The 25,996-nt window shown below is 43.5% G+C and overlaps 1 protein-coding gene across 5 annotated transcripts in view; it reads left to right on the top strand.

Annotated features, from left to right (window-relative positions):
- Positions 1-25,996, top strand: part of HTR4 (5-hydroxytryptamine receptor 4) — a 180,668-nt gene that overhangs the window by 16,457 nt on the left and 138,215 nt on the right. For all 5 annotated transcript variants that reach the window (XM_058719617.1, XM_058719602.1, XM_058719609.1 and 2 more), the window contains exon 2: positions 3,028-3,100. In XM_058719617.1, coding sequence (XP_058575600.1) covers positions 3,075-3,100 — 26 coding nt within the window. In that variant the 5' untranslated portion in view covers positions 3,028-3,074. The remainder of the gene's footprint in view (positions 1-3,027; positions 3,101-25,996) is intronic.

Raw genomic sequence — 25,996 nt, 5'->3', positions numbered from 1 at the left:
CCGATTACTAATGAAGAAACAACGGAGTATATATGATGTCAGTGCTAATGAGAAAAAAAAGAGTCGATAAAGAAAATAGAAGCCTTTCGAAAATGAGGTTGAAGTTTTACTCGGGCGATCAGGGAAGACTTCTATGGGGAAGTGACAGTTGAATAGCGGAGAGAAAGCAACAAGTGAAAAGGCCCTCGGGTGAAAACCTGCTTTTATGGCCAAGGAAAGTAGCAAACCAGTGAGCTCAAGGGCACTGCAGGGGTGGGGCATGGCTGAAGTTGAGTTTGGTGAGGAGCTGGGTGGGGCCAGGTAATGTAGGATCTAGTTGGTCTGGAGTTTGCATTTTATTCCAAATGACACTAGGAGACACAGTCGAGTTTTATTCGGGGAAGACATGATCCGCCTTACATGTTCACAATACCAGTCTGGGGGGCGCCTGGCTGGCTCAGTCAGTTCAGCGTTCGATGCTTGGTTCTGGCTCAGGTCATGATCTCACAGGTTTGTGAGTTCAAGCCCCGTGTTGGGCTCCATGCTGACCTCCAGGAGCCTGCCCCTCCCCCACCCCCACTGTCTGACTCGCTCTGAAGAGAAATAAACAAATGTAAAACAAAACAAAATAAGGTAAACTAAAGTAGCGTTCTGGCTGCTGTGGGGACGAGAGATGAGAGGGCAGCAAGCAGCAGCACAGTTGTGGGGCGATGGCGGTATCAGAAGAAAAGATACGGTGGCGTGGACCAGGGTCCGGGTTCTGGAGGGAATGAGAAGAAGTTGGAACGAGGGGTCAGTTAGGAAATAGGATGAACTTGCTGACAGTTTGGTTGCAGGGTGTGAGAACAAGAGTCACTTGTTCTGAGTCACTGGGTAAATGTGGGGCCATTGGTCGAAATGGGAAACACTAGGGGAAGATGAGGTTTTTGTGTTGGGAGTGGGAACTGTAGAGTTAAGCTTGAAATGCTTTTTATTTTATTTAAAAACATTTCTAAAGTAGTCTCTACACCCGACACAGGGCTCAAACTTACAGCCCCAAGATCAGGAGTCACACGCTCCACCAACTGAGCCAGCCAGGCATCCCTGAAATGCTTTTTATTGTAAGCCACGGGAAGGGATGTGATCACCTCAAGAAAGATTTTAGGTAGAGGAGGGAGGAGGATAGAGCCCTGTCACTGCAATAGTTAAGGCTTTGTACTCAAATATTTCCAATACAAGATTATTCCAGATTCTGGAGCACCTGGGGCTCAGTCGGTTTTGCCTCTGGCTCTTGGTTTTGACTCAGGTCATGATCTCACCATACATAAGTTCGAGCCCCGAATCGAGCTCCCCATTGGCCATGCAGAGCCTGCTTGGGATTCTCTCTTTCTACCTCTGTCTGCCCCTCTCCTGCTCTCTGTCTCTCTTCCTCTCTCTCTTTCAAAATAAATAAATAAAACTTGGGAAAAAAAAAAAAAAAGATTATTCCAGATTCAAAATGTAAAAGAGATCGGAGTGGCCAGAGCTACTTAGCTTTAGGTCAGAGTAGGGGGTTCAGAGTCTTGGAGGCTGAGTCCTCCCTACACCTGGCCCAGACCAGGAAATGCCCACGGGAGTCCCCGCTAATCTTAGCGGCATTGAAGAACAAACACTGAAAAACCCAGAGAAATCTACATCCGTTCCAGCTCTGGAGGTCTGCCGTTCTCTTCCTGGTGGCCAGGCAAACGTATTTGGTCCACCCTGACCAAAGCATCCAAGGGCCCAGGCTGAGTTTCGTGGTTCTGTTGTGCAGATAAGTAGATTTATAGTTTCTTCTTGATAAGATTCGATTAGAAAACTAGCAGATGGAATTAGAGAATGTCAGAGCTGGAAGTGAACCCGGAGATCATCTCCTCCAATCCGTCTGTTTACTGAGAAGTAGATGGTGAACCTTAAAAGGAAAAAAAGAGACCAGCTTAGGGTCACCCCCAAAGAAGCGGATCAGGCTCTGCCCCTACATTCTCTGATTCGCCGTGGTGTGGATCAAATGTGATACAAACATAGGAATTTTTCTGAAAAAGGAAACTACAGTCAGTGAAGAGGGCCAGCTTGATGGATCAGTGAGGACCTGCCCAGTGAAGTGTACACGGTCTGAGAGCGCACGCCAGAGGAACTTTGGGTAGTTTGGAAGTTAACTGCCTTTCAAGTCGGAGTTCTTAGCCTGGGGTTCATCAGTGTCCTTCAAGGAATCATGGGCCCCTCCGGAAATGTGTATGTATGGGCATGACCATCGAGTTTCTTCAGGGCAGACAGCTCTCAAGAGATTTTTTTATTTTCTTTTTTTTTTTTTTTTTTTGTAAATTTTTTTTTCAACGTTTTTTATTTATTTTTGGGACAGAGAGAGACAGAGCATGAACGGGGGAGGGGCAGAGAGAGAGGGAGACACAGAATCGGAAACAGGCTCCAGGCTCCGAGCCATCAGCCCAGAGCCCGACGCGGGGCTCGAACTCACGGACCGCGAGATCGTGACCTGGCTGAAGTCGGACGCTCAACCGACTGCGCCACCCAGGCGCCCCTGAGATTTTTTTATTTTCAAACGGATATATGATTGCCTACCCTCAAAAAAGAGTTAAAAAAAGAAAAAAAAAAAAAACCCTGAAAATCCTCATAGGAAACGTGATGGCCGACCATTTTAGGGAATACACCATTTTAATCATAACAGTGTAGCAACTTGTTTTCTCATTAGCTAATGTCCTAGTGCAGACCACATAAATAAGCTGGGTTTCCAGGAAGAACAGAAAGTACGCTGATTAGCATGGAGTAAAAAGAAGTACCTATGTGTTTTAATGTCCAGATTAGTAAAATGGTAAAGCCACTTTGCAGTACTCAGCTGTGTCATACTCTAGTACGTCAATAGCTCTTTGCTGTAGTATGGTTGACTAAATACTTTCTGATACTCTGCAAAACAAAAGTCGTGATAAATAGGAAGCCATGATTATCTGGCAATTTCTTCCCCTCAGCATAGACTTCTATTTTCTCACATTAACTCATTGTCTAACTGTTTTTTTCTTTTTAATTTCCACATTATAGGACCTTGTGGGCACTGCAGTCCGACTCACCCATGCGTGTTTCCTGTAATGGACGAACTTGATGCGAATGTGAGGTATGTTGTATTTCTGTGTGGACTGTAATTATGCCGCCGTAAATTATGGCCGTTTGAACTACGAGGCCTCTGAAAAATCTGTTGTAGTAGAGTTACCCATCCAGCAGATGTGGCTTTTCTTTTTTTTTCTTTTTTTTAATTTTTTTTCGTTTTTTAACGTTTATTTATTTTTGAGACAGAGAGAGAGCATGAACGGGGGGAGGGTCGGAGAGAGAGGGAGACACAGAATCAGAAGCAGGCTCCAGGCTGTGAGCCATCAGCACAGAGCCTGATGCGGGGCTTGAACTCACGAACCGCGAGATCATGACCTGAGCCGAAGTCGGACGCTTAACCGACTGAGCCACCCAGGTGCCCCCAGATGTGGCTTTTCTTCAGTGTTTCATGTGTAATCACGAATGTGGTGCTGTTTGATGATTTGTGGGTTCTTTCCTCCTTTCTGCCTAAACGATAAATATAATATGGCTGTAAATATTTCTAGGTGCTTATGCTAAAAGTCTGCATTATGAGAGATGGTGCGACATGAAAATAGATATTCATCTCTATAATAGGAAGAATGGAGATGTATTTAAGTAGGGTAAAAATAGCTTAAGAATGTCTCTCTGTACATCTACACTGTAGATATGCATTCAAATAGCTTTTTCATAACAGGTTCTAGTCTGCCCGCTTCTTTTTTTTCCAGCCAGGTCATTAGATCACGTGACGTGACGACTGCATGGTATAGCTACATAAAGCTAAACGGTTTTATTTTGTTTTCCTGTCATTTCCTGCAACTCTTGGAGATCAGATAATAGGATGGCTCCTAAGGAAGATTTTCTCTAAAGGTTTGCTGGCATTTTATTTGGCACAATCAAATAGTGTGGAAGAAAATTGTATTCAGTAAGGCTTAAATGTTACGAATTGGCATTCGGGGCTGAGCTTTAGCCGTACGTATCAATCACTGGAAGACATTCTAAAAAAACATACGTTCCTGGTGCACTCATGAGGGCCGTGCTTCTTTCACTCGAGACCTATAGGAAAGCTTGTTTCAGGTGTAGATGAGAGGCACTGTGCTTCTGTGTTTGATATAGTAGAATGCCACGATAAAAGGGAGCTGTCAAATGTCTTGACAGGAACTCTGGTGACTCAAGCTGCAGAGATGTTACTATCACCCCAAACCCGGGGATTCCTTAAGGGTAGAATGTGTCTCATGCGTCGTTCCTGGCACATGGTGGATATTGAATAAAGACTCGCTGATCACCCAGCCATTGGTGGTCGACTGCATATATTTCAAATAGGGTTGTGTTCTAGTTTACCTAGATAGGCACAAAGGCTCTGTATATTTAGCAGTAAAACATTTTACACTTGCAGTGGAAGCTCCCTGGACTGGGTTCCTTACCCAACACACTGACTCGGGGCCGAGTCTTAGAACTTTCACCCAGAATTTTAAGCTGGTGCCTTGTGTTGCATTGCCCTCCAAAAGTCTGTGACATTGTTTGTACAGACAAAGCAGAGCGGAATCTGGAGACTCTCAATTTTAGTGTTGTTAATTTTTGCTAAAAGCCCAAAGGGAGCAAGCAGTATCAACGATCGTAAGTTATGACATTGTTTTAACTTTCTTTTTTTTTTTTTTTTTTTTTTTTTTGGTGTGTTTTTTTAAATTTTTTTTATTTTTTTTATTTTTTTTATTTTTTTTGTTTTAACTTTCAGACACTGTCTCAAACTGCCTCCTTTGGTAAAAGGAGCTTCTTTTTGGATAGTTCAGACTTTATGATCCCTAACATTTCCAGTGTTTCAACATTTATTTATAGCAGCGTTGGATTCCAGCAGCGGGTTATAGTTCAATTAAATGAACACTAGCCATTCTCCCGGGTGCTGTGGGACAATCCTGGAGGATACAAGATGATATCACTCCCCAGAATCGTATCTCTGGACCATCCTCTCTGTCACATTTCTAACCTGATCCCATCGACATATGCGCATCCTCACTCACGCCTACTCTCCACCCACACAGTTAGTAACATACAAATGCACAGACTTTCCACCCATACCCTCCTCAGTCCAGCCTCTGGATGTTCATAATAAAGGACGTATTTTAGGCTCACATTTATCAAATTGTGATGCATGTGTCACCAGTAATGCATAATGATTTTAGGTGGTACATGAATATCTTTTTTTAAGTAAATTTTTATTTCAAGGTAACCTTCTTACCATGTGAGTAATACTATTTTGGCACTTACAGTGGTGAAATATAGTTTCCTTTTAAACTACATTCATTTAAAATCTAAAAGTAAGTTTGTTTAAGGAAAAATATTGTGTAATTTAAAAATATTCATTAATAAAAGATGGTGAAAAAAATTATAAGGGTAACATGCAAATGACTAGGGTCTGGAAACCAATGTTCTAGGCATAATTGGGTAGAGTAAATTTTATTATTTTAAGAGCAGAAACCAAAAATTATCACTATTATGATGATGATGATGATGATGATGATGATGATTTTGGTGAGGAAATATCTTCAGTTTGTGAAGTGCCCACATAAAATGAGAGCCAAAGAGCCCAGGATCCTGGTACGGGAGAGGAATTTTTCTGCTTGCTCTGAAGACAGGAGAATAGGTGAAAAAGGAAGTAAAAGTTTCGACAAGAGAAAAGATTCAGAGAAGAGAGGACTTTGGGGCACTGCTTAGAGAAGCGTGAACCAGCCAATGGCATGGTGGCTGTGAGGGACTTTGAGGGAAGTTAGGTTGCGAATCTTTATTTGTTTGTTTGTTTGAAGTGCGTACGTATGGTGTGTGTGCTGCCCTCTCCCAGGCTCCGGTTCTTTAGGAAAATTTTCTGGCTTGGCTAGGAGCTGAGAGTTGAATGTTTACCATACATGCACTGTGAACTTCATGTGTAACATCCCATTTAATTTTTAGGCAGCCCTGTGAGGCGCATGTCATTGTCATCCCCATTGTGCAGTGCATGGTAACTAAGGAACAAAGTGGTACCTGCTCAAGGTCACGTAATCACACTGCCTCGACTAGACCACAGATACGTTCCGTGAATGCGTATGTGTGTATTAGTGAGAGGGCTGACATTCCTGTCTGGGAAAGTGTGTTTGGAAGGGAGAATGCGTGTATGAGAATGAACACTCAAAAGGCATAGGATGGAGAAGAATAGACATGGCAGGAGAATCATGGCAGGAAATCAGAGTGAAAATCTTAAAGTTCTACGGGCTGTAGAATTAAGAGATTCTGGCCAATTTTTCCCAGGTATCAAGGGACAGAGGGGTCCTAGTTGATATCTAGGTTTAAATAAAATGTCTAACACTTAAGTATTTTCTCTGGCCATACTGGCCACTTTATTTTTGCTGGGTCTCCTTTAATTGGGTTTGCTAATTAAGCTTGATCCATGCCATTGGATACCTATGAGTGTTCTTGGCTACAAGCATTGGAAACTAACTTGCTAATGGGTTCAAAGGTAATTTTGGGGAAGCCACAACGTATGTACAGGGTCAAATAATTAAGATGAGAATGCTGTGGGACACCAGGCTTGCAAATAAACAAGAACTTTGGGAGTTCTCATAGAGCTAGGAAGAATTGGTCAGGACATCACTGCATCATGGATAATGTCCAACCATTGCCTTTTTCCGTATGCTACTTGAGAGGCAGAGCCCTGGGAGGTGGCAGCTGATTGGCTGAGCTAAGTCATGTGATCGCATGCTGTCCAGCTTTTTTTTTTTTTTTTGTCCAGCTTTTATAAGAGGAAGCAGGTACCACTCAGGGAGATGACATAAAATGGAGGAAAGTTAAGCTCTCCAAAGAAGTTGGTGATTGTTAGGAAGAGGAGATGGAGGCCGTATAGCCAAAATATGACCAACTTCTAATACTATTTGTTTTGTAGCAGTTGTATATTTCTGTGATATTTAAATAATATTGCTCCGTGTGTAAATACAAGCAAGTGAGGGTTTCTTCATTTGTTTTATGTACATTGATTAAACATCTAAACCATGTGCCAGGAAGAGTTAACATAAGTACCTATTCTTTTTAAATATATTTTTGTTTAAAGAGAGAGAGAAAGCACATGAGCAGGGAGAGGGGTAGAGGGAGAGAGAGGGAGAGAGAGAGAGAGAATCCCAAGCGGGCTCCATTCTCAGTGCAGAGCTTGATGCAGGGCTCAATCCCACGAGCCTGGGATCATGACCTGAGCCAAAATCAAGAGTCAGATGCTCAGCTGACTGAACCACCCAGACACCCCAGTACATGCCTGTTCTTAAGAATCTCCTGGTCTAGGGGCGCCTGGGTGGCGCAGTCGGTTAAGCGTCCGACTTCAGCCAGGTCACGATCTCGCGGTCCGTGAGTTCGAGCCCCGCGTCAGGCTCTGGGCTGATGGCTCGGAGCCTGGAGCCTGTTTCTGATTCTGTGTCTCCCTCTCTCTCTGCCCCTCCCCCGTTCATGCTCTGTCTCTCTCTGTCCCAAAAATAAATAAAAAATGTTGAAAAAAAAAAAAAAAGAATCTCCTGGTCTAACTAGAAGACAATTGCATAAATATAATTTAGTACAGCAACAAAAGAACCCTATCAGTGAGATATACAATGAGCTATATTCTCTGTGGACTATAAGGTAGGACTGAAAAAAGAAACACTAGGTCTGATTTTAGAAATATAAGAAACAGAGCTCCTGGGTGGCTCAGGTGGTTGAGTGACTTCAGGTCAGGTCATGATCTCAAGGTTGGTGGGTTCGAGTCCCGCGTTGGGCTCTGTGCTGACAGCTCAGAGCCTAGATCCTGCTTTGGATTGTGTGTCTCCCTCTCTCTCTGCCCCTCCCCTGCTTGCTCTCTGTCTCTCGCTCTCTCTCTCCCTCTTAAAAATAAATAAACATTGAAAAAATTAAAAAAAAGAAATACGAGAAACATTCTCAGTATTTTTTCTTAAGCATTGTCCATTGCAGAGAGCAGTCGATGTAGGATAGATAGACTCATGATGAAAAGCCGGATAGAGAGGCACGTGCCTGACAGTCCTCTCCTTTGGTAAATAACATCTCACAAATTTAGCGGTCTGCAGGCAGCTCTTTCCAAACAATCTGACACTCACCCGATGTTGTGTCATGGTCTGTTTGCTTCTTGTTGGGGCCCTGGAGGAAGCAGCTTGCATTGTTTTTGAAGGGATGAAGAAAAGAGAATGGAAACAATGGCTTTGGTGATTTTGCGATCAATAGTTATTGTAGAACATCACCGGCCTGTGCTTGGGCAGTGAGCCTGGTGGGGTTTTACCCCAGTGCTATCTCTAAGCTCATGACACTACTTAGTGATACCCCGAATCACTTACTGACTTGATTGACTTCAGAGTTAGCCCATGCTATTTGCTTTAACTACCAGATTGTTCCCGAAAAATGGTAGCATTTCTCTCCTTCTGCTAGAGCTTCTAGGAAACTCAGAGTCAAGTTTATAATTACCACTAGCAAGAACAGAAGCTCTCCAGGCACTCACTATGGCTCTGACATGCCGTTATTTTATTTTTCCAACTCTTTTTGTCACTTCCTCTTGTTTCCTTCACTTCCTTAACAATATTTTATATGTTTATTTTTGTTAGCCACTTTAGGGAAGGAAGGAAAGAAGAAGAAAGGGAGAAAGGAACCCAAAAAGAAACCAGTTTTCCGGGCGGGAGAGAGAACCCTTCTTTCCTCTGCCCTCGGTACGGCTTGACGCCTGATGTTGGAGAGCCACTAAACATTTTTGAACAGAAGATCAAAATTTCAGGCTTGTGTATAAAACACAGAAAGTCTGAATAAATACAAAAAGCTGAATATTTTAAAATATAAACTACATAGTCCTGATGTAAATGCCGTCACCTGCTGTACGTATGTGACAGAATTAATTAAAAATCATAGCAAAGGTGAGTAGCTGGCTTTGGATTAATAAATTCATGGCTAAGTTGCAACTCATTACTTCAAATGAGGAAATTCAATTAACTGGAAATCAATGTGACTACAAGAATTCGTTGAGATGATCTGAATTTAGCAAAGAGAAAGAGCAACTTTTAAAATAAAGGAGTTGATTTTGGGTTTGATTATTAATACTGGTGAGGATACATATGATTCACTGAAGTCTGAGGGTGACGTGAGAATCTCTGATGCCAAACGTTCTAACGCCTTGAAATACCACATAGCCTTTGAAATCCATGTATACAAGTCGTCTGCCCTAAAGACTTATCAATAGGTAATTGACTTGGAACCAGAGTTAACTCCTGTTTGTAACTTGGCAGTTGGAGCTGTGAATATGGGAAGCTTTAAGGCAGTGAAATGTTTTGCAGGAAATCTCTCTCCAGGCTTTGAAATTGTGACACGCATTAGCATATAAGGAGAAAGTGAGTGGGTACCATTTAAAAGGGGTTATTTTTATGTTGCTTTAGAAATGGAAATGGGAATAATACTCAACTTTATTGCTTGACTGATAAAATGGTGATAATTCCGTTGGCCTTTTGATTAGATGAGGAGCACAGCAAATATTAACGGGTACTCACCCTGTGGTGAAACTCCCTGTGCCTCATGAGGTCACGGAGGACATCAAGCTGGAGCCCGGGAGAAGGATGGAGGGAGGACGGCATATTTACATTTCGGAAGCACTGGTCTCTTGCAGGGTATGAGTCTGCTGATGTGGAGCCAAGCTAACTTGCTTGTCACACTATACAGCTTCCAAAGTACAGGCGCTGCAAGGACTTCAGCAAGATGCCAGCCCCCAGGATGCCAGAGTATGGTGTTTGGGGAAGCAGAATGATGTAGGTTCAAGTCTTGGCTTCCCCAGTTACTAGCCGTATGACCTTGAACTAATTATGTAATCTTTCTGAGCCTTTCACTTGGGTAGCTGAGAATGGAGTGTTTGTGAGGATCAGAAGCAGAGTAGGTGAGGTTCTTAACATAGTATCTCACTCATGGTTCACGTGGATCAATCGGTACATGTCGTCTTTAGTCACCACAGTAACCTTGAGCTGTAGGCTTGTATTATCCCCGGGACTGCTAATCAATTGCCACACTACGTAAGTTTCTCGATGGCTTAAATTCAGTCTCCATTTAATTGGTCGACCATGAGATTTTTTGATTATCTGTCCCTGATTGGGCCCATTCCGTGGCGAGGAAACTGAGGCTTCCAAAGGTGATAGAAGACCGTCAGTCTTGAGGCTCAGTCAGTGGCCTCATTGGGATGAGGCTGCTGCTCTTCTGCACTCTGTCCAGCACTGTTTTCGCTTTACTCTGAAGCTTCCACAAACTTAGGCACATTCCTGTTTGGGAATTGAAGTATCTAGGGCTCGGTCTCCTTGTGTTTTTTTGACCCCTCGTTTTTGCATGCTATTCCGTATAGTCAGTTGTCCTTTATATGCAACTAACCCTTTGGTTGGTGATCTCTATGTAGAGGAAAACACCTCTGACTTGTTGCTTTCTGCTTCTGTATCTGTCTGTGTCCAGTCCAGAAAATGGTGACTGTTTTATCTATTTCAAGCAATGGGAGGTTTGATACAGGTAATTGGTCACAAAGCTCCCTGGAAGGGCGGGAAGCAGGGTATGTTCACCAGAGGTCAGGTGAGCCCTGCTTCTGCCGCGGATCTTCTGGAAGCTGGCTGTACTATTGCATTTGTTGCTTAAGGAACCATTTGCTACTGTTCTTACTGCTGAAGGCCCCTGTAGATTCTGGGCAAAAAAAAAAAAATGGTTCTTTTTCCCTTTTGCAATCCACTTTCCCGTTCTGAGCCTCCCATTTAGAGAACATCACCAGAAGCTAGGGGCAAAGGAAGTACGGAACACATAGTTTTCGGGCTTCTCCCCTCTGGTTGAGATGAGTGCCTAAAAGTGGCCAATACAGCTTTTTCCCTATCACCGTGGTTTCCTCTGGGACTTAGAGCTCTGGAGCCTAATGCATTGGGCTCCATATCCTATGAGCTCATGACGTAAACATCTGAAGTTCAGTGCTTCTGAGTCTCCATCTGCTAGACTGCAGGGAGCTGTCTTTTGCCCAGTTCACGTTGCCCAAGTGTTTTGGGTCTTTGGTAACTGCTGAAAGTGAGTGCTCATAGGTGTCCCTGAAGTTCTGTTTCCCCAGCGAGCTGAGCAGCCTCCAGTGATAACGTTCCACTGAGGCGCTACTCTGAATAATATCCTGCTGAATGACTAGCCCCTGGGACTCAAAGGTTGCACCTTGACTCTGGTTAAACAGAGGCCTTTCGATACGGAAAATCAACATGATTACACATGTAAAGTGAGAAGAATATGTATTCTGTGTCTTACTTGATCAAAGTGGGTCCCGTGTGAGAATTGCTGGAGACAGGAGCGTGTCAGAAATTGGCAATACGGCATTTCCGTTTCTCAAGACTCATCTTCCAGGGGCACCCAGAAGGGTTGGGCCCTGATGAATGTCACTATCAACTGTATCCACATTCTCAGAATGCCACGCACACACACTCTTTCTGAGTTCCTTGCCCCGGTCAACCCTGGCGTATCTGGTTCGTTCTCTTATGACATCTTGTCATCCCTCACCACAGCTTGGTTCTTTCGGAGTCCTCCCAAACATCCCCAATCTTAATTTAAATCTCAAATTTCACAAAGATTTTTCTAGATAGTTTCTTTGAACCTGTGTAAATCTGTGGGTGCAAATAACGAGGCAGGGATTGAGGTGTTGCTAATTTTACAAAACATTTTACAAGATCTATTTGATTCTCAGTTCCAGTCCAGCCAGAATTTCCTCAGTGCTTAATAGGATTAGAGCATGGTCTGCAGTGAAGGGTCGCCTGGATTCAGTCTTTGTAAGGGGGAATCTCTTTGTCCCTCTTTATAAGAATTAGCTGTTATGAGACTCAAGAAGCATATGACCAACACTGAGAATTATTTGCAATTCCTTCCAAGCTCCTTTCCATTATCTGCATCTTTGCCTAGGGCTTGTGGCTCTAGAAGTCTCACAAAGCCCAGCACACAAAGGAAATACAAAGGGTTTCAGAGAGGTTAAGTGATTTTTCTTAAGCCCACACAGCTAACAAGTGTGTTAACCTGAGACTAAAACCCAAGTCACGGCTTTTTTTTCAACTTGTTGTCTAACTGTCCAAGGACAGCAAACTTTTTTCTCAAGGGTATGTAATTTAGATGAAAATGTTACTTAATTAAACGTGTCTAAATCTGAAAAATGGGTTTAGACAATACTGGGAAAACATTAAATTAGTTATTTGCTCCTTGATCATTTGACAAGAGTGGTTCAGATGCTTATACATGACCTATGTGATCTCATTTAATCCCGACAACTCTATGGGTTCCTTTGTGTTATGAGCTAAATGTTTGTGTGCCCGGGGAAATTCATCTGATGAAGTCCTAACCCCCGATGTGATGGTGTTACGAGGTGGGGCCTTTGGGAAGTAATTAGGTCATGAGGGTGGAGACCTTGTGAAGGAGATTAGTGGCCTTATCAAAGAGTCCCCAGAGAGCTCTCCACTCTCCACCATGTGAGGAAACAGTGAGAAAATGGCCAGCTGCACGGCACAAGTGGGTTCTCCCCACACACCCCAACTGCTGGTGCCTTGATCTTGAACTTCTCAACCTCCAGAATTGTGAGATATCCATGGTTGTTGTTCAATCCATCCAGTCTGTGGTGACTCATTATAGCAGCCCAAACTAAGACACTTACCAAAAGGGTCCCTGTTATTACATATGAGGTCAGTGAGGCAGAGACAGATTGTTGTTTTGTCCAAAGTCACATTTCCAGTAAGAGGTAAAGACTGCATTTTCACTCAGATTTGTTTGATGTCAGAGTCTATCACTGGATCTTGTTTGCTTGTGCAAGGATTTCTGTGTCATGGAGGGTCTGTCGTTGGACATTTTCAGACTTGGGTTCTCAAACCGAAGACCAGGCAGACATATTTGTTTGGCTTATCCAGGTTTTTAAAAGTTGACTTGCATGCCTTTCGAGAGTCTGGGCACTACTCCCCCATATACTAGAGTGACAGATACCGATTGTCTGAAAAGAGGCCATTTTGAACTGTTACATTGCCTTCTGTAGCCAGAGTCCAGTTGGTCAGGGAGTTTGATCTGCCTGCTGGGACCGTGAAGATTGTTTATTTTGTCATTTTAATTTTGAAAACAGTGGTAAGACTATCTTCAATTTTAGAGACGTATTATGACATTTAGTACCTGCTATTTTCTCCCTGGGAATTTGTTTTATTACCATTTAGCAAATAGGTTTGTGTTGAATTTAAGATCTTTTTTCAATTAAGGAATTGGAACAGGTTTCTAAATAAATACCTGTTACATGATTAACATTTTATCAGTCAGGTAATGATGTTCAGGCAACGTTCTTATTTGCATTTCTAAAGAACTGTAAGAATAATCTTTTTTCCCCCTTCTCCTCTGCCCACTCACTTGCTCCTCAACTTATAATGGCTTTATTAATTTCAATGCTTGCAAAGGGTTTTATACAAAGTACTCATCTTTGAATGTTCAATACTATCATGCCCTTATGCATATCAGATATAGACACATATTTATAATAAGGTCTCACTGCCAACACTCTGGCTGACATTTTTAGCCTCACCTTATCTCAAAGGTCACCATTGTTCATTATTTATAATTATTGCAATCTAAACCTTCAACAGTTGAATTCCAGAGAGACCGTATATGTAGATATATAAAACCAGAAAGTCATTTTTTTAATGCGTAAAAGAGGAGAACTGCGCAGCATTTGAAAAGTAGTTGGTAATAGGAAATGAGAAAAGTTAGGTATGGAAGGTCCAGGAATGTGATCAGTCTGCACAGAAGAAGGGAGGCAGGTCTTTTGGGTGGATGCCTCTGGCTGAGTGCAGCCTGAGTTACAGTGGGTGTCAGGAGTGGGGGCTCAGGGTCTCAGTTATTTATTTTGAGAGAGCGAGAGTAAGAGAGAGATGGGTGGAGAGAGAGGGAGACAGAGAATCCCAAGCAGGCTCCACGCCATCAGCACAGAGACCAATGTAGGGCTCGAACTCACAAACTGTAAGATCATGATCTGAGCCGACATCAAGAGTCAGACGATTAACCAGCTGAGCCACCCAGAAGCCCCTCAGTTAGGAGACTCTTAACACTTGTCCAGGGGATGGGGCAGAAGGGCCAGAACTAAGATTGAGAGAGCAGGGGGTAGAGGAAAGGGATACAGATTCTAGAGGAAGTTAGTAAGTAGACTTCCTGGTAGGAAGTGACCAATCACATGTGAAAGAAGAAGAGGACATTTTGAAGTTGACCATGAAGAAGGAGTAGGGTTGCATGGAAACAGGCTGGTTTGGAGCTGGTTGAGGTGTAGAAAACTGTGAGACATTCTTGTGTGGACTATCCAATAGAAATTTGGTTAAATTTGTGTGGAGCCCAGTGGGCAAAGGTTTTGGGAAAGATTCCGATCCAAATTTCTGTGTGATGAATAGAACAGAACAGAAGTTGACCCCCCACCCCAAGGCTCTAATGATCTAGACAAAGGAAAGATGAATGTATCTCTCCAGATAGTACTATCAATGAGACTGCCTGTATATGAAGCTTCCTCCTTCTTGAGACTTCAGCGCTCATCTCATTCTTTTAGCTCGCAAGGATTAAGGAAGTTTTGGCACAATTAGCGTGAAAGTCAGAAACTACGCCCCTTCTGATCTCCTACACTCAGAAAGCTTATGGGAGCAAGCCACCTGTCGTGTCTCTCTCGGTAACGTGGAAGTACTGAAGTGTACTTTGATTTCTAGTCAGTGCAGTTGTGAGAGTTGAGCTCAGTCTTTTTCGTAGTAAACAAATTCTTTGTGACTCATGAGGGTTATGCTGTAAGGAGTGCACAAGTATTTGGAAAATAGTGCATTGAATTAGTGTGGATTTTAGATTAAGTTTTGCTATTGAAAGCTTTCAATTAATTCGATACTTTAGCAGAGGATAAGATCGGATCCTCTCCCTAGAAAGGGATAGTTTGATGGTTTGTCCGGGGGTTGAACTGAATTTGATCGCGGCACTGCTGATGAAATTTTGAAAAGCGAATTGAGGCACCCCCAGGGGATCCTGAGAATCAGGAAGGTTGTCTGTTCACTTCAAACACGTCATTTTTTTTATGGTTGTTTTATTGATGGGCTAGCATCTCCCAGTTTGACACCCCTGGTTGTCAGGGAGAAGGGCTGGGCAGCCGGTCTCTCTGTTGAGACAATTTATAGCCCTCTCAGATCACTTCTCTGGGCAATCAGCCTGAGGTCAGGGTTGTGACTTCCCATACTAGCGAAAGAGGAATTGGCTTTCTCGTAATCCAGGAAGCACGTTTGTGGGAACCAAATCAGCAGAGAGAAAGGTCCCATCCACTTCAGGAAAAAAAAAAATTCGCTTTTAATAACCTCACTTTACTTTTTTGCAGGAAGACCAATGCTGCTAATTAAGCGCAGAGAATTTGAAAGGTATTTAAAATATCTCATCTAGTCAAAAGAAAAAGCCTAAGCAGTTAGTCATATTTAAAAAAAATCTGTAATTCATATTTGATTAATTGTGACATGCTTCTATCCAATTAATGTTGAACTGCTGAGGTTTTACTCTGTGGGGGGAAAAAAATAACTAGTAACCTTTTTACACTAGCTTAATTTTAGCACTGCTTTATTTAGAATTATGTAACCTTGACTTTGCAACCCTCTCCTACCCTTCCTGTCATTGCTGTCATGAGACTTCACCATCTCTTTTTTGAGTGATTGGCACCATCGCCAAACTCCCTCTCGACTGGGAGTGTCCCGCCTCCAGTTCATTTCGTTGCCACATGACTGGCCATCTTTCTAAAGCTTAAGCTTGACCTTGCCCATCCCCTGTCTTTCCTCAACTCCCTACTCACGCTTTAAATCCGAACTCAATTATCTCCTGCAGACCCCCAAGCCTTCCCTGTGTCCCTTCTACCCTCCCGGGGCTGTGTGTACGAACTGCTGTCATCAACTGTTTGTAATTGTCAGAGCTGTTTGTAATTGGTAACTGTTTGTTTTATGTGCCTACCTTCTCTGCTGGACACCGTGTGCCCATTATCTAGCACACTGGCATATCACAGCGTGGAAGGAATGTAACTAAAATTGAGGAAGTTTCGACTGTAACTGTATAGGCAAGATCTCATTATCACTGCAGGCCTGTCTCTACATTAACAGCCACCACCTCTATCCCCTGCCTCCCTCCCTCCCTCCCTCACACACACTGAATTTCACTTGTAATTATGGATTCTGAGGCTATGGGATTTGAGAGGAGATGGGAGGTTGGAAGGAACACTGGTTCCCTATTTGAGGTTGAAAAGGCCTCGCCTTTCCCTAGGAAAGCTATTGCCGATCTCATGGCACGGGAGCTTTAGGGACGGGGTGGATGCTCCCTTTACTTTATGTTCTGTACTGGGATGTACCTCTTGGCAACCACCCCCACCACCATTCCTGCTATTTCTAGCTAACAGGCATTGAGCGGTAGTGCAGGTGCCGAGCTAGACCCTTTTGTAAGTACTTTCTCATTCTCTCTCTCTCTATTCTATGCAGAAGTTGCTCTTATCAGCATTTTATATGGAGTAACATTGAGACATAGGAAGATCAGTCAAACTCGCCCAAGTTCACATAGCTAATACATGGGGGAGCCAAGGGTCCAAACCTAGGACGTCTGCCTCCTGAGCTCCGGCCCCTGACTGCTGTTCGGCAGCCGCCTCTGCACCACTAGACTGCTGTGGTATATTACAGACAGACACTGGTATATTACACCCGGCCCTGAGACCACGGTCACTTATCTGCCCTGTCTACTACTATGCCAGCTATTATTATTAGTTCTAGTATTTCACAACTATGAGTTCCTAATACTTTCTTCACTTATTCCAAATACCATGCTAAGGGCTTTGAAGACAGTGCGTTGTGTCACAGCAATACAGAGAGCCTACTCTGAGAAAGAGAGCCTGTGTCATCCCAGAGAGAGGGTCCCGTGTGCTCTGTGATCAGGGCTTCTCACAGGAGATTAGGTCCCTTTGGGTAGACTTTCTCTTTTTCTTGACAGTCTCATTCTCCAGGAATTCTCCCTCTTCTCTGAGCAGAAACCCGTTAGCTCCGTTACCTCTGTCCTCTTTTTCCATCCTCAGAGATGACCGAGATCAGCTGGGGATCTCGAATGCTAGCACAGGAATGTCCTTAAGAGGCCAGAAGAAAGTTGAAGGCGCTCTCACGTATCAAAGTTCCCACCGTGGTGTCCTAGAAAGTAGCCCCCAGCTTCTGCTTGAAAATTCCAGTCTTCTTTTTAAGTATGTCCAGGTAACTGGTTAAATTCAACCCAGATTATTAGGTATTCGGTGAAGAAGCACAACCACAGTGAGACTGTGTCACATTAGGCAAGAGCTTAATAGTTAGGTCTGGCAAAAGGTTTTCCTTTATGGACTGTTAAGTTCTCCTTCTTCCCCTTTAGTCTTTCTCTCAGTTTCTGTGCCGTTGTTCAACACCCTAGTTTTTCTTTTGTCCACTTGCTGTCCCCATCTCATCCCATGGAGCGAGCATTGTCTGCACCTGCTGCTGACTCCATGCTGGGCTCTCCTTCAGATGGCTCCAAATGGCCAGTTCTCTCCTACCTGACCCAAAGTCACTGGGCAACAAGGAGTTCACTTCCCTCTCGATCCCTAGATGTTTCCCACACAGATAGCTCTGGTTTAAGAATGACCTATGCCTTTTTTGCTCTGTCACATTTTCCTATTCCCCTCTACCTTTTCCTCTCTTCCTTCTCCTCCTCTTCCTCCTCCTTCTCCTCCTCCTCCTTCCCCTCCTCCTCCTCCTCCTCCTCCTCCTCCTCCTCCTCCTCCCCTCCTCCACTGTGTTACTGGCAGGTGTCATCTTGCATTCCAGTGGCTCCGCTGCTCATCGTTCTCTTTCTCTCTTGCCTTTCCACTCGCCCAGCACTTCTATCATTCACCGCCCATGTTTTTCTCCCTCTTCTTTTTCTTCCACATCTTTATCTTTCCTAAGCTAACCCCTCACTTGGTTTATCAGAAAACATTTTTTTCCTTTTGTTTTAAAAATGGAGTTTTAGGAGTATATACTTGTGAATCAACAAGTGTTTACCAACTATTGACCATATGTGTGGCTGTTCGTAGTTAAGAAGGTGTATGAGATAACAGTTCTGTCTGGTGATAAGACTTCGTATTAATAATTTATTTACACAATATTTCTGCGTTTACAACGTGTTTTCACTTGCATTGTTATCTAATTCTCATGGCATCCAGCAAATCAGGGCAAGTTTTATTAACCCAGTGTATGAAATAAAGGAAATGAAACTTTGTGAGGTTATGAAAAGGATTCTTTTGTGCTTAAGGTCACATTACTGGTATATGACAGAGCCCAGATTAGAATCCAGAGGTTTTGATTCCTAGTGCAATTTTTTCCCACAATGCATGTGGCAGTAAGTGAACACAGGAGTAACCTAAGTACATCAGCATGATAACAGTGATATCATAAGATGCTAAAATCTAAGTAAAGAGGCATGGTGGTTTTATGGTGTTTGGCCTTGGCTGGGATATTTGGAAAGGTTAACTGAAGTTTGGTGAGAAATGTCTGAAGACAAATTTATCTGTTAGGATAAGATTGGCTTTGGGGAAACATAACAGGTGCACGATGGAAAGATTAGTCCATAAGGTGGTGTTATAACAAAGAGCTGGCATCAGGGAAATCCTGCAAATGGTAATATTTAGACCACAGCCCTGGGGAATCTGGAAGTTGCACATTTCAAACTGTATAGATTACTGTGCTTAATGAAGTTTCTCAAAATATACTAGGGAATCATCTACAGTCCCTGAAGTAGCAGGAATGGTCAGGTAGACCTCTGATCCCAGAGTAACTGAGGCTTGGGGCAGTCATTACAAGAGATAGTCAGAAACATAGGGATGCATTTGGGTACCAGTCAAAGCTGGAATGCAAATTGGCAGCTGGGTCTCAGGGTCTATACAGAAGCCAGGAGTTTGGAGCTGGGACAGAATCCAAATGAACAGGAAGAATGACTTGATGTTGAATATTGTCACTAGCTCAGCATGAAATAGGAAAGTGACCTTTGAGTTCTCTTGATTCTGGGGGGACCAGATCTCCGAGGTGAGATAATTATCATTATCCGGTAATGATAGCATGCCTTACGGACTATTTGTTGAAAAGGACAAAATAAAAGGAAAATTCAGAACGTGCTTACATCAGCAGGGGAGACTTCATGAGAAGCTGACCTTCGAAGTACAGGGAAAACATAGATTATCCATGTAGTGGGTTAAATATTTGAAGAGTGATGTTAGGATTCTTCCAGTTTGGGGAAAATTCAAAGTAGTTTAACCAACAGTGAGAATTTGTTGGCTCACCAAACTGAAAGGTCCTGCTCTGTCAGAGTGCAACTTGCCGGACCAGCACCTCAAACCGTATTCTTGGAATTGGTCTCTTTACTCTGTCGTCCTCTTCAGTGGGGCCCTACCATGTAGCAGTGCCATGAAGGTCCAGACTTTCATCCTGTCATCTTCAAATGCAGGTAGAACAAAGGTCATCCAGCCCACGAGTGCCAACAAATTCCAAGAATTAAAGACCATTGGACCAGTTTGCATCCGCATGACGATCTCCGAATCATTGTGGTTTGTGTTACGTTTCTATTGGAACTTCCGGGGGAAGTAAAAATGGTAATTGGCAGGCCTAGATTATGTGCCGTGCCTGGAGATGAGACGGGGAAGAACAGGCTCAACGCCATCCAAACCGCATGGACTCTAGCGTAGGGATGAGATGGCTCCCGCAAAGAAAAATGGAGCTCTTTTACCAAATAAAAGGTAAATGATAGCCTAAAAGTGCAGATGTCCAATAAAGGGGCCAAAATTCTTGCATACAGGAGACTGTCCTCAAAGTCAGAGTTCTTCGAAGTTCAGCTGTGACGGAACCCCTTTGTTCGCTTAAATAAGATCTGAATTGCATCCTTCTATAACATTATTGTATCGTCATGGACAGATCGGAGTTTGGACCAGGAGTTTGATATAATTAGCAGGTGCTGAGAATAGGGGTGCCAGGTAGCAGGTTCCAGCGGAACTGACAATGCTGGAAGGATCTAGTTAGTGGCTCCCAAGGTTTGGAGGGAGCACAAGTCCAGAGAATCAATTGTGCTAATTGGTAGAGCACGCTAGAAGTTTTCAACCCAAGACAAAAACTTGGGTTTTACTCTCTGTTATGTCTGAGCAGCCCTGGAACTCTTGATTACAGGCAGAGGTCCAGAAGCACCTCTCAGTGAACTGGTTTCTTGCTAGGAAATGGGAGACCTGAAATTCCAACACTCTTTTGAATTTCAAAGAACCTCTTCTTATTAACAGGCACTAATGAAGTTCCCTAGTTCAAACAGATGATTAAGGTTGACAGCAGAAAGGTGAATCTCACTGTTACTAATGATTCAGCAAATATTCCTTCCCTATTTATGGATATTATCCTGACCCCGACAAATATGGTTGCGGACGTATATGGTAGGTGGGTATACATGTGGAGAGGCGGTGGTGACTGTTCTTCTAAGTAAGTGTATATTCCCCAAGTGGGTGTGAATTGTGGGGATACAGCAGCTGTTGAGTCTCAACATGGCTTTCTTTCACTTAGTCTGAAACTAGACTCTGCTTGCAATGGGAAGGACAGCGAGGGCTGAGTCAGATCTTCACAGACCTGGTGTCACAGAAGCCTGGAGAGACAGGAAGGGACTTTACACAATAGCTCTGTCCAGTAGAAATATAATGCTAACCACAAATGTGAGCCACATACGTGATTTTAAATTTACTAGTAACTAGGCTAAAAATAACTAAAAAGAGACGAGTGAAATCAACCGTAACAGTGTATTTTATTTTATCCAACAATCCAAAATATTATTTCTGCGTACCATCAATATAAAATTATTAACTATATGGTTTATATTTTTTTGTACTTAGTCTTCAAACCCTGGTTTGTATATTTTCCACATACAACATGTCTGAATTTGGGCCAGCTACATTTCAATTTTTTTTTTAATGTTTATTTATTTCCGAAAGGGAGAGAGACAGAGCGTGAGTGGAGGAGGGGCAGAGCGAGAGAGAGACAGACAGAGACAGAGACAGAGTGAGTGGGGGAGAGGCAGAGAGAGAGAGAGAGACAGAATCTGAGAATCTGAAGCGGGCTCCAGGCTCCGAGCTGTCAGCACAGAGCCCGACGCGGGGCTCAAACTCACAAACGGCGAGATCATGACCTGAGCCGAAGTCAGATGCTCAACCGACTGAGCCACCTAGGAGGGCCAGCTACATTTCAGATGGTCAATAACGACATACATCTAGTGGCTGCTATACTGGGCGGTGAAGTTCTAGAACACATGTTCCAAGGTCAGCAAATGATTCGAATGAGCCACCACTCCCCACTCGTACCCTCCCCATCCCCCCAACTGCAAACATCACTCCTCTATCAGTCTGTTTTCCCACATGGTGGTTCACCATCCTTTTTAACGGTTTTTGAAGCCTCCCTAAAGCTGAAACATTTTTATCCTTTTTAATATTATCAACTGCCTCATTCCTGAATAAACAGGCTACATTCTCCAAGCTCCTTCCCTGGACCTGATACGTCTCATGCTTTTCTGTTTTCTTTTTTGACTCTGTCAAGTTACAGCTCATTTCCTGCTTTGGCCTTTTTTTTTGCTCTTCCTCCTAGAGCCTCTGGGATCTTGGCCGGACGAGGAAACTACACAACGTGTGGGGACTCCCCCCTCTCTGCAGATTTTCTGCCGTATTTCTGATCTTGCACTGGGTTCATGGCCAGGCTGTGTGGGCTCCTGCTGGCTTCATTAGTGCTTTCCTTGGGCTTCACTGCAGGTCCCTATTGATAGTCCCACACGGTCTGTACATAAAATTTGGTCTCCTGCAAGAATCTGAACAAAAACAATTTTGTTTTGAATCGAGGTCAGTGCCTTAGATTTCTGTTCCATTAATAACTTAAATGTTTAGTTTTCAAAAAGAATTTGCTTTCTTGGTCAGAAGAAGCATTTTTAGCCTCCTTGGTGAAATATCCTTATTTTCTTTGAGCTGGCAGTGTTTGTAAGTGCATTCATTTGGCAGGCATCGTTAATTGTGGTTTATTAGAACCTAACGGATTGTTGGGACACCTGGATGGTTCAGTCGGTTGGTTACACGTCCAACTTTCAGCTCAGGTCATGATCTCATGGTTCATGAGTTTGAGCCCCGCATCGGGCTCTATGCTGACAGCTCAGAGCCTAGAGCCTACTTCTGATTCTGTGTATCCCTCTCTCTCTCTGCCACTCTCCCACTTATGCTCTGTCTCTCTCTCTCTCCCCCCTCTCAAAAATAAATAAACATTAAAAAAAAAAAGAGCCTAGTAGATTGTTAAAGCTGGAAGGGACCTTAAAGATGTTCTGGTCTAATCTTAGTGTTTGACAGGTCAGGATAATGACTCCCAGTGGTCCCAAGGCCACCAACTATGAGGCATAGGCAAAGCTAGACTGAGTTTCCGGGTTTCCTAAATCTAAGGTGATAACTTTATCCCTGTGGCTTCATTTTCCCTCCCTCCTTCTTTCTCTTCTCTTTCTCCCTTCCTCCCTCCCTCCTTTCCTCCCTTCCTTCCTTCCTTCCTTTTCCTTTTCCTTTCAATTCCTACTAAGGAAGCTGGCTTAACTGCATTTAAGGATAATCTTCACAGGGTATTTTCCAGGTACACCCTACTAACTCAACCAAATCTGAAAGCAGTTGGAATCACTCGCATGCATTACAATATTCAGTGTGCTTTTGTGGTCGCCAAAGCCTGGTAATAGTTGACTGGTAATCTCTATTAAATTGACAGTAGCCTTTAACCTTGAACTTCCGATATTTATATCCATTTCTCGAATGAGGACTTTAAAGGTTAAACAAATTGGTGGATGATATGCAGGAGGCTGGATAGGCTGAGCAATCCGTTAGCGGGCTGGACCTGGCCAGGTCCCACAGGGAAGAGAATATGAACAACGTAAAGGCGTGTGCAGGGTTGCAAGATTTAGAGAGAGACCCAAAGAGTCTGTAGCTCGTTGTAGACATGCCCCCAACAAGAGCTGCGGTCTTCAGTGTAGGAACCCAGCCAACCTACGGCTCAGCAAGGCAGGAGATGGAGAAATTCTCTGACCTCGCTCTTCTGCCAACGCCTCCCGTTGACTGAACCCAACCAGAAGCCAGAGGAAAAGACCCGATTGATAACGGTGCCTACACAGAGCCCGGGTGGAGAAGGTTGGCATCTGGCTGTGAGAGAGCAAATGGAGCACACAGGCAGATGGTCGTGAATGGTTCTTGTTTCCGACCGCCCGGTATCTATTTTTCCTTTCCTTGGTAACAGCATTCTGGTTTTGCTTTAGGAAACGGCCCCTCTTTGACTCTTGCGTCTTGGATAGGGGTGAACTGTGTCCCCCAGGCTCCAGAGCGGGCTAGCTCCGTTCGGAGTGCCGGGCTCCACTCAGCGTGCCTGACCCCCAGCCACAAGAGTTTGGTTCAGGTGGGTGCGGTCAGTGGCTCTCGGGATACAATCAGAGGACTGCTCTTTCCCCTGGAGTCCCTGAGAACACAGAGGCTTAGAGATGCTGACAGCCATCTGTTCACCTTTAGGGGAACTACGGAGGGAAGAAGCCATTACAAAAGGAGGAAATTGCTAGGAGGTGGAGGCAGTGAGACCAAGTCCAATTGACCTTCTTTGAGTCCCTGGATCCCACTATACATTCAGCTGTACTGGAACTTTCAGCCAGGCAGCGATACATTCGCTTTTGCCTCAATCATTTTGAGTTGGGGTTTCTGACACTTAAAACCAAAATTAACCCCATCACTGCAAGTGGCCAGATAAGAGACTTGCAGTAGGGTAATACCAGTGGAAATGGAAAGAAAATAGGGGTGTTAAGACTGGAGAATTAATAAAGCCCTGGTGAGGTCAGGGAATAAGTGGGAAGAAGCAATAAGATTAGTAAAGTCATCTGGTAATTTGTCACTTATCCTGTAAATTATTCCAAGTTTCGTGGAAACGTTTAAATATGGTACAGTCGAGAAGTCATTAAAAATTATGTTGGCTGTTGTTGAATTCATAATTCAGCTTGTGATTTTATGTATACAGGTAATACAGTTCTGTCACAAAGAAAAAAAAACCTGTGTATGCACAGAAAATCACCTCGAACGCGGTGCACCAAGATTCTTACGTTGCCCGTCTCTCGTGAGCAGGGTAACGGATGTTAATGTTCGTTTGTGTGTCTGCATTGTTCTGCTTTTTTTTTGTTAATGATCCTGCATTGCTTTGTAATAAGAACAAAATGGAATAGACTTAATTATAGTCAAGAATTATATTTTTCACTGCAACTGAAGAGGGTCAATGCTGATTGTAGGGGATGGGAGTTGCTGACTAGGAGACAGAAAATACCCTTGTAATTAATCAGCTAGTTGAGCTGAACTGGAGGAGGAGGGGGAGAAAACATGCCCAGATCAGGCTGGAGCCTGGTTGGAAATAGCCCAAGCTACAGGCCATGCAGCCCTGAACTGGGAAAATACAGACGGAAGCCATTTTTACCCACTTTTCCCTCTTGAGCTGATGATCATGATATCGTATGGTGTCAGTTTTCCACTGAGGAGAATTTTAAACACATCTTGGACCAGACCAGACCACAAAGATTTACCATGCGTGTGCCTTTTCCCTACTCGGGCAAATCCAGGAGCAGGTGTGTCCAAAAGTACTAACCTCTAGAGTTATCAAGACAGTTCACTGACTGGCTCCTCTGACTTCCTTTCTTGCAAATGCTCAGAATTCATTCATTGAGCTCAGACGTGGTCCTTGTTGCCTAGCAACGTTAGTAGAATTGGTATGTGTGCCTCTTAATCACTGCAAAGTCTTGTCCTTTATTTATATCAGAAAATGGGAAGGAGTGAAGGAGAAAAGGACTGTGGAAAATGAGGTGAAAAGGAAAATATGCCCAGGGTGTATCTTCTAACTGGAAATGAAATCATAGCATCTGAGTCATCCAGGCAGGGGGATGTTTGGCAAAAATAATTTTGGGGTCCACCCGAGGAATTGCCTGGCAGATTAAAGCCCTGAATCAGCATTTTACCTGAGCAGTCTGCACAAAAGGAGGTCCCAGGAACTTAATGGTTCAGGATCTTTCCGTCTACAAGGCCATGAAGAAAGCCCCCATTTGCTCTTTCTCTTGGATAGTTGTGAGAAACAACGTTTCGTTGGAAGGACAATATCATATTAGGGTTGTTCTGAAACTCCTCTAGTTTCCCTTATAATCCTCCTGGAATTTAGAAAATTGGTATTTTTAGGTTTTATGACTTCGGGGATAGCGTATTCCATTAATTTACTTTTCCTGGAGTCAAATCTTATTCAACTGTTTCGACGCCAGTACCTAGGGTATACTTTCATGTGGGTGAAACATCACCCTCAAAAATTCCTTACACTGTATACCTAAAGTACAATGTCTAAAAGTGGGGACTAATACTGCTGTCTCGATAAATCCACAGAACCATTTTTCTAATGTCAGAACAGATCATTTTTCTTCTCTTAAGAACTGAATGACGTAGTTGGCTTATATTTTGGGGAAGCTTGTTGCTTGAAAATTCAAAAATGGTTATCTTTGAGCACCCGAATTACAAGCGGAGTGGCAAGGTTTGTTCCCAGTGAGGGACCGTGGGAGCGGAGTTGACTGAAGGAATAGCAGATTACCAGCTCCTTCCTCATTCTTCCTTGGGGGCAGGCGGTCATTCGGGGGAGCAGTGAGCAGAATTGCCTGAAATATTCAATTGGTCCCTCTCTCTCTCTCAGAGTAGGTGAAGTGAGCGTACAGTGAAACTCCATTATAAGTGGTGCTTTTTTTGTTGTCGTTTAACGTCCAGTGTCTTACCGCTATTTGGGCAACAGAGGATCTCTACTTCTGTTATCCGAGAGACCACTAAATAAAGATGCAAGCCTATTTCCTGTCT

This window comes from Neofelis nebulosa, chromosome 1 (genome assembly GCF_028018385.1).
Source record: "Neofelis nebulosa isolate mNeoNeb1 chromosome 1, mNeoNeb1.pri, whole genome shotgun sequence".
Taxonomy (NCBI): Eukaryota; Metazoa; Chordata; class Mammalia; order Carnivora; family Felidae; genus Neofelis; species Neofelis nebulosa.
The sequence above is the reverse complement of the archived record's forward strand: the minus strand, read 5'-3'. Positions and strand labels throughout refer to the sequence as shown.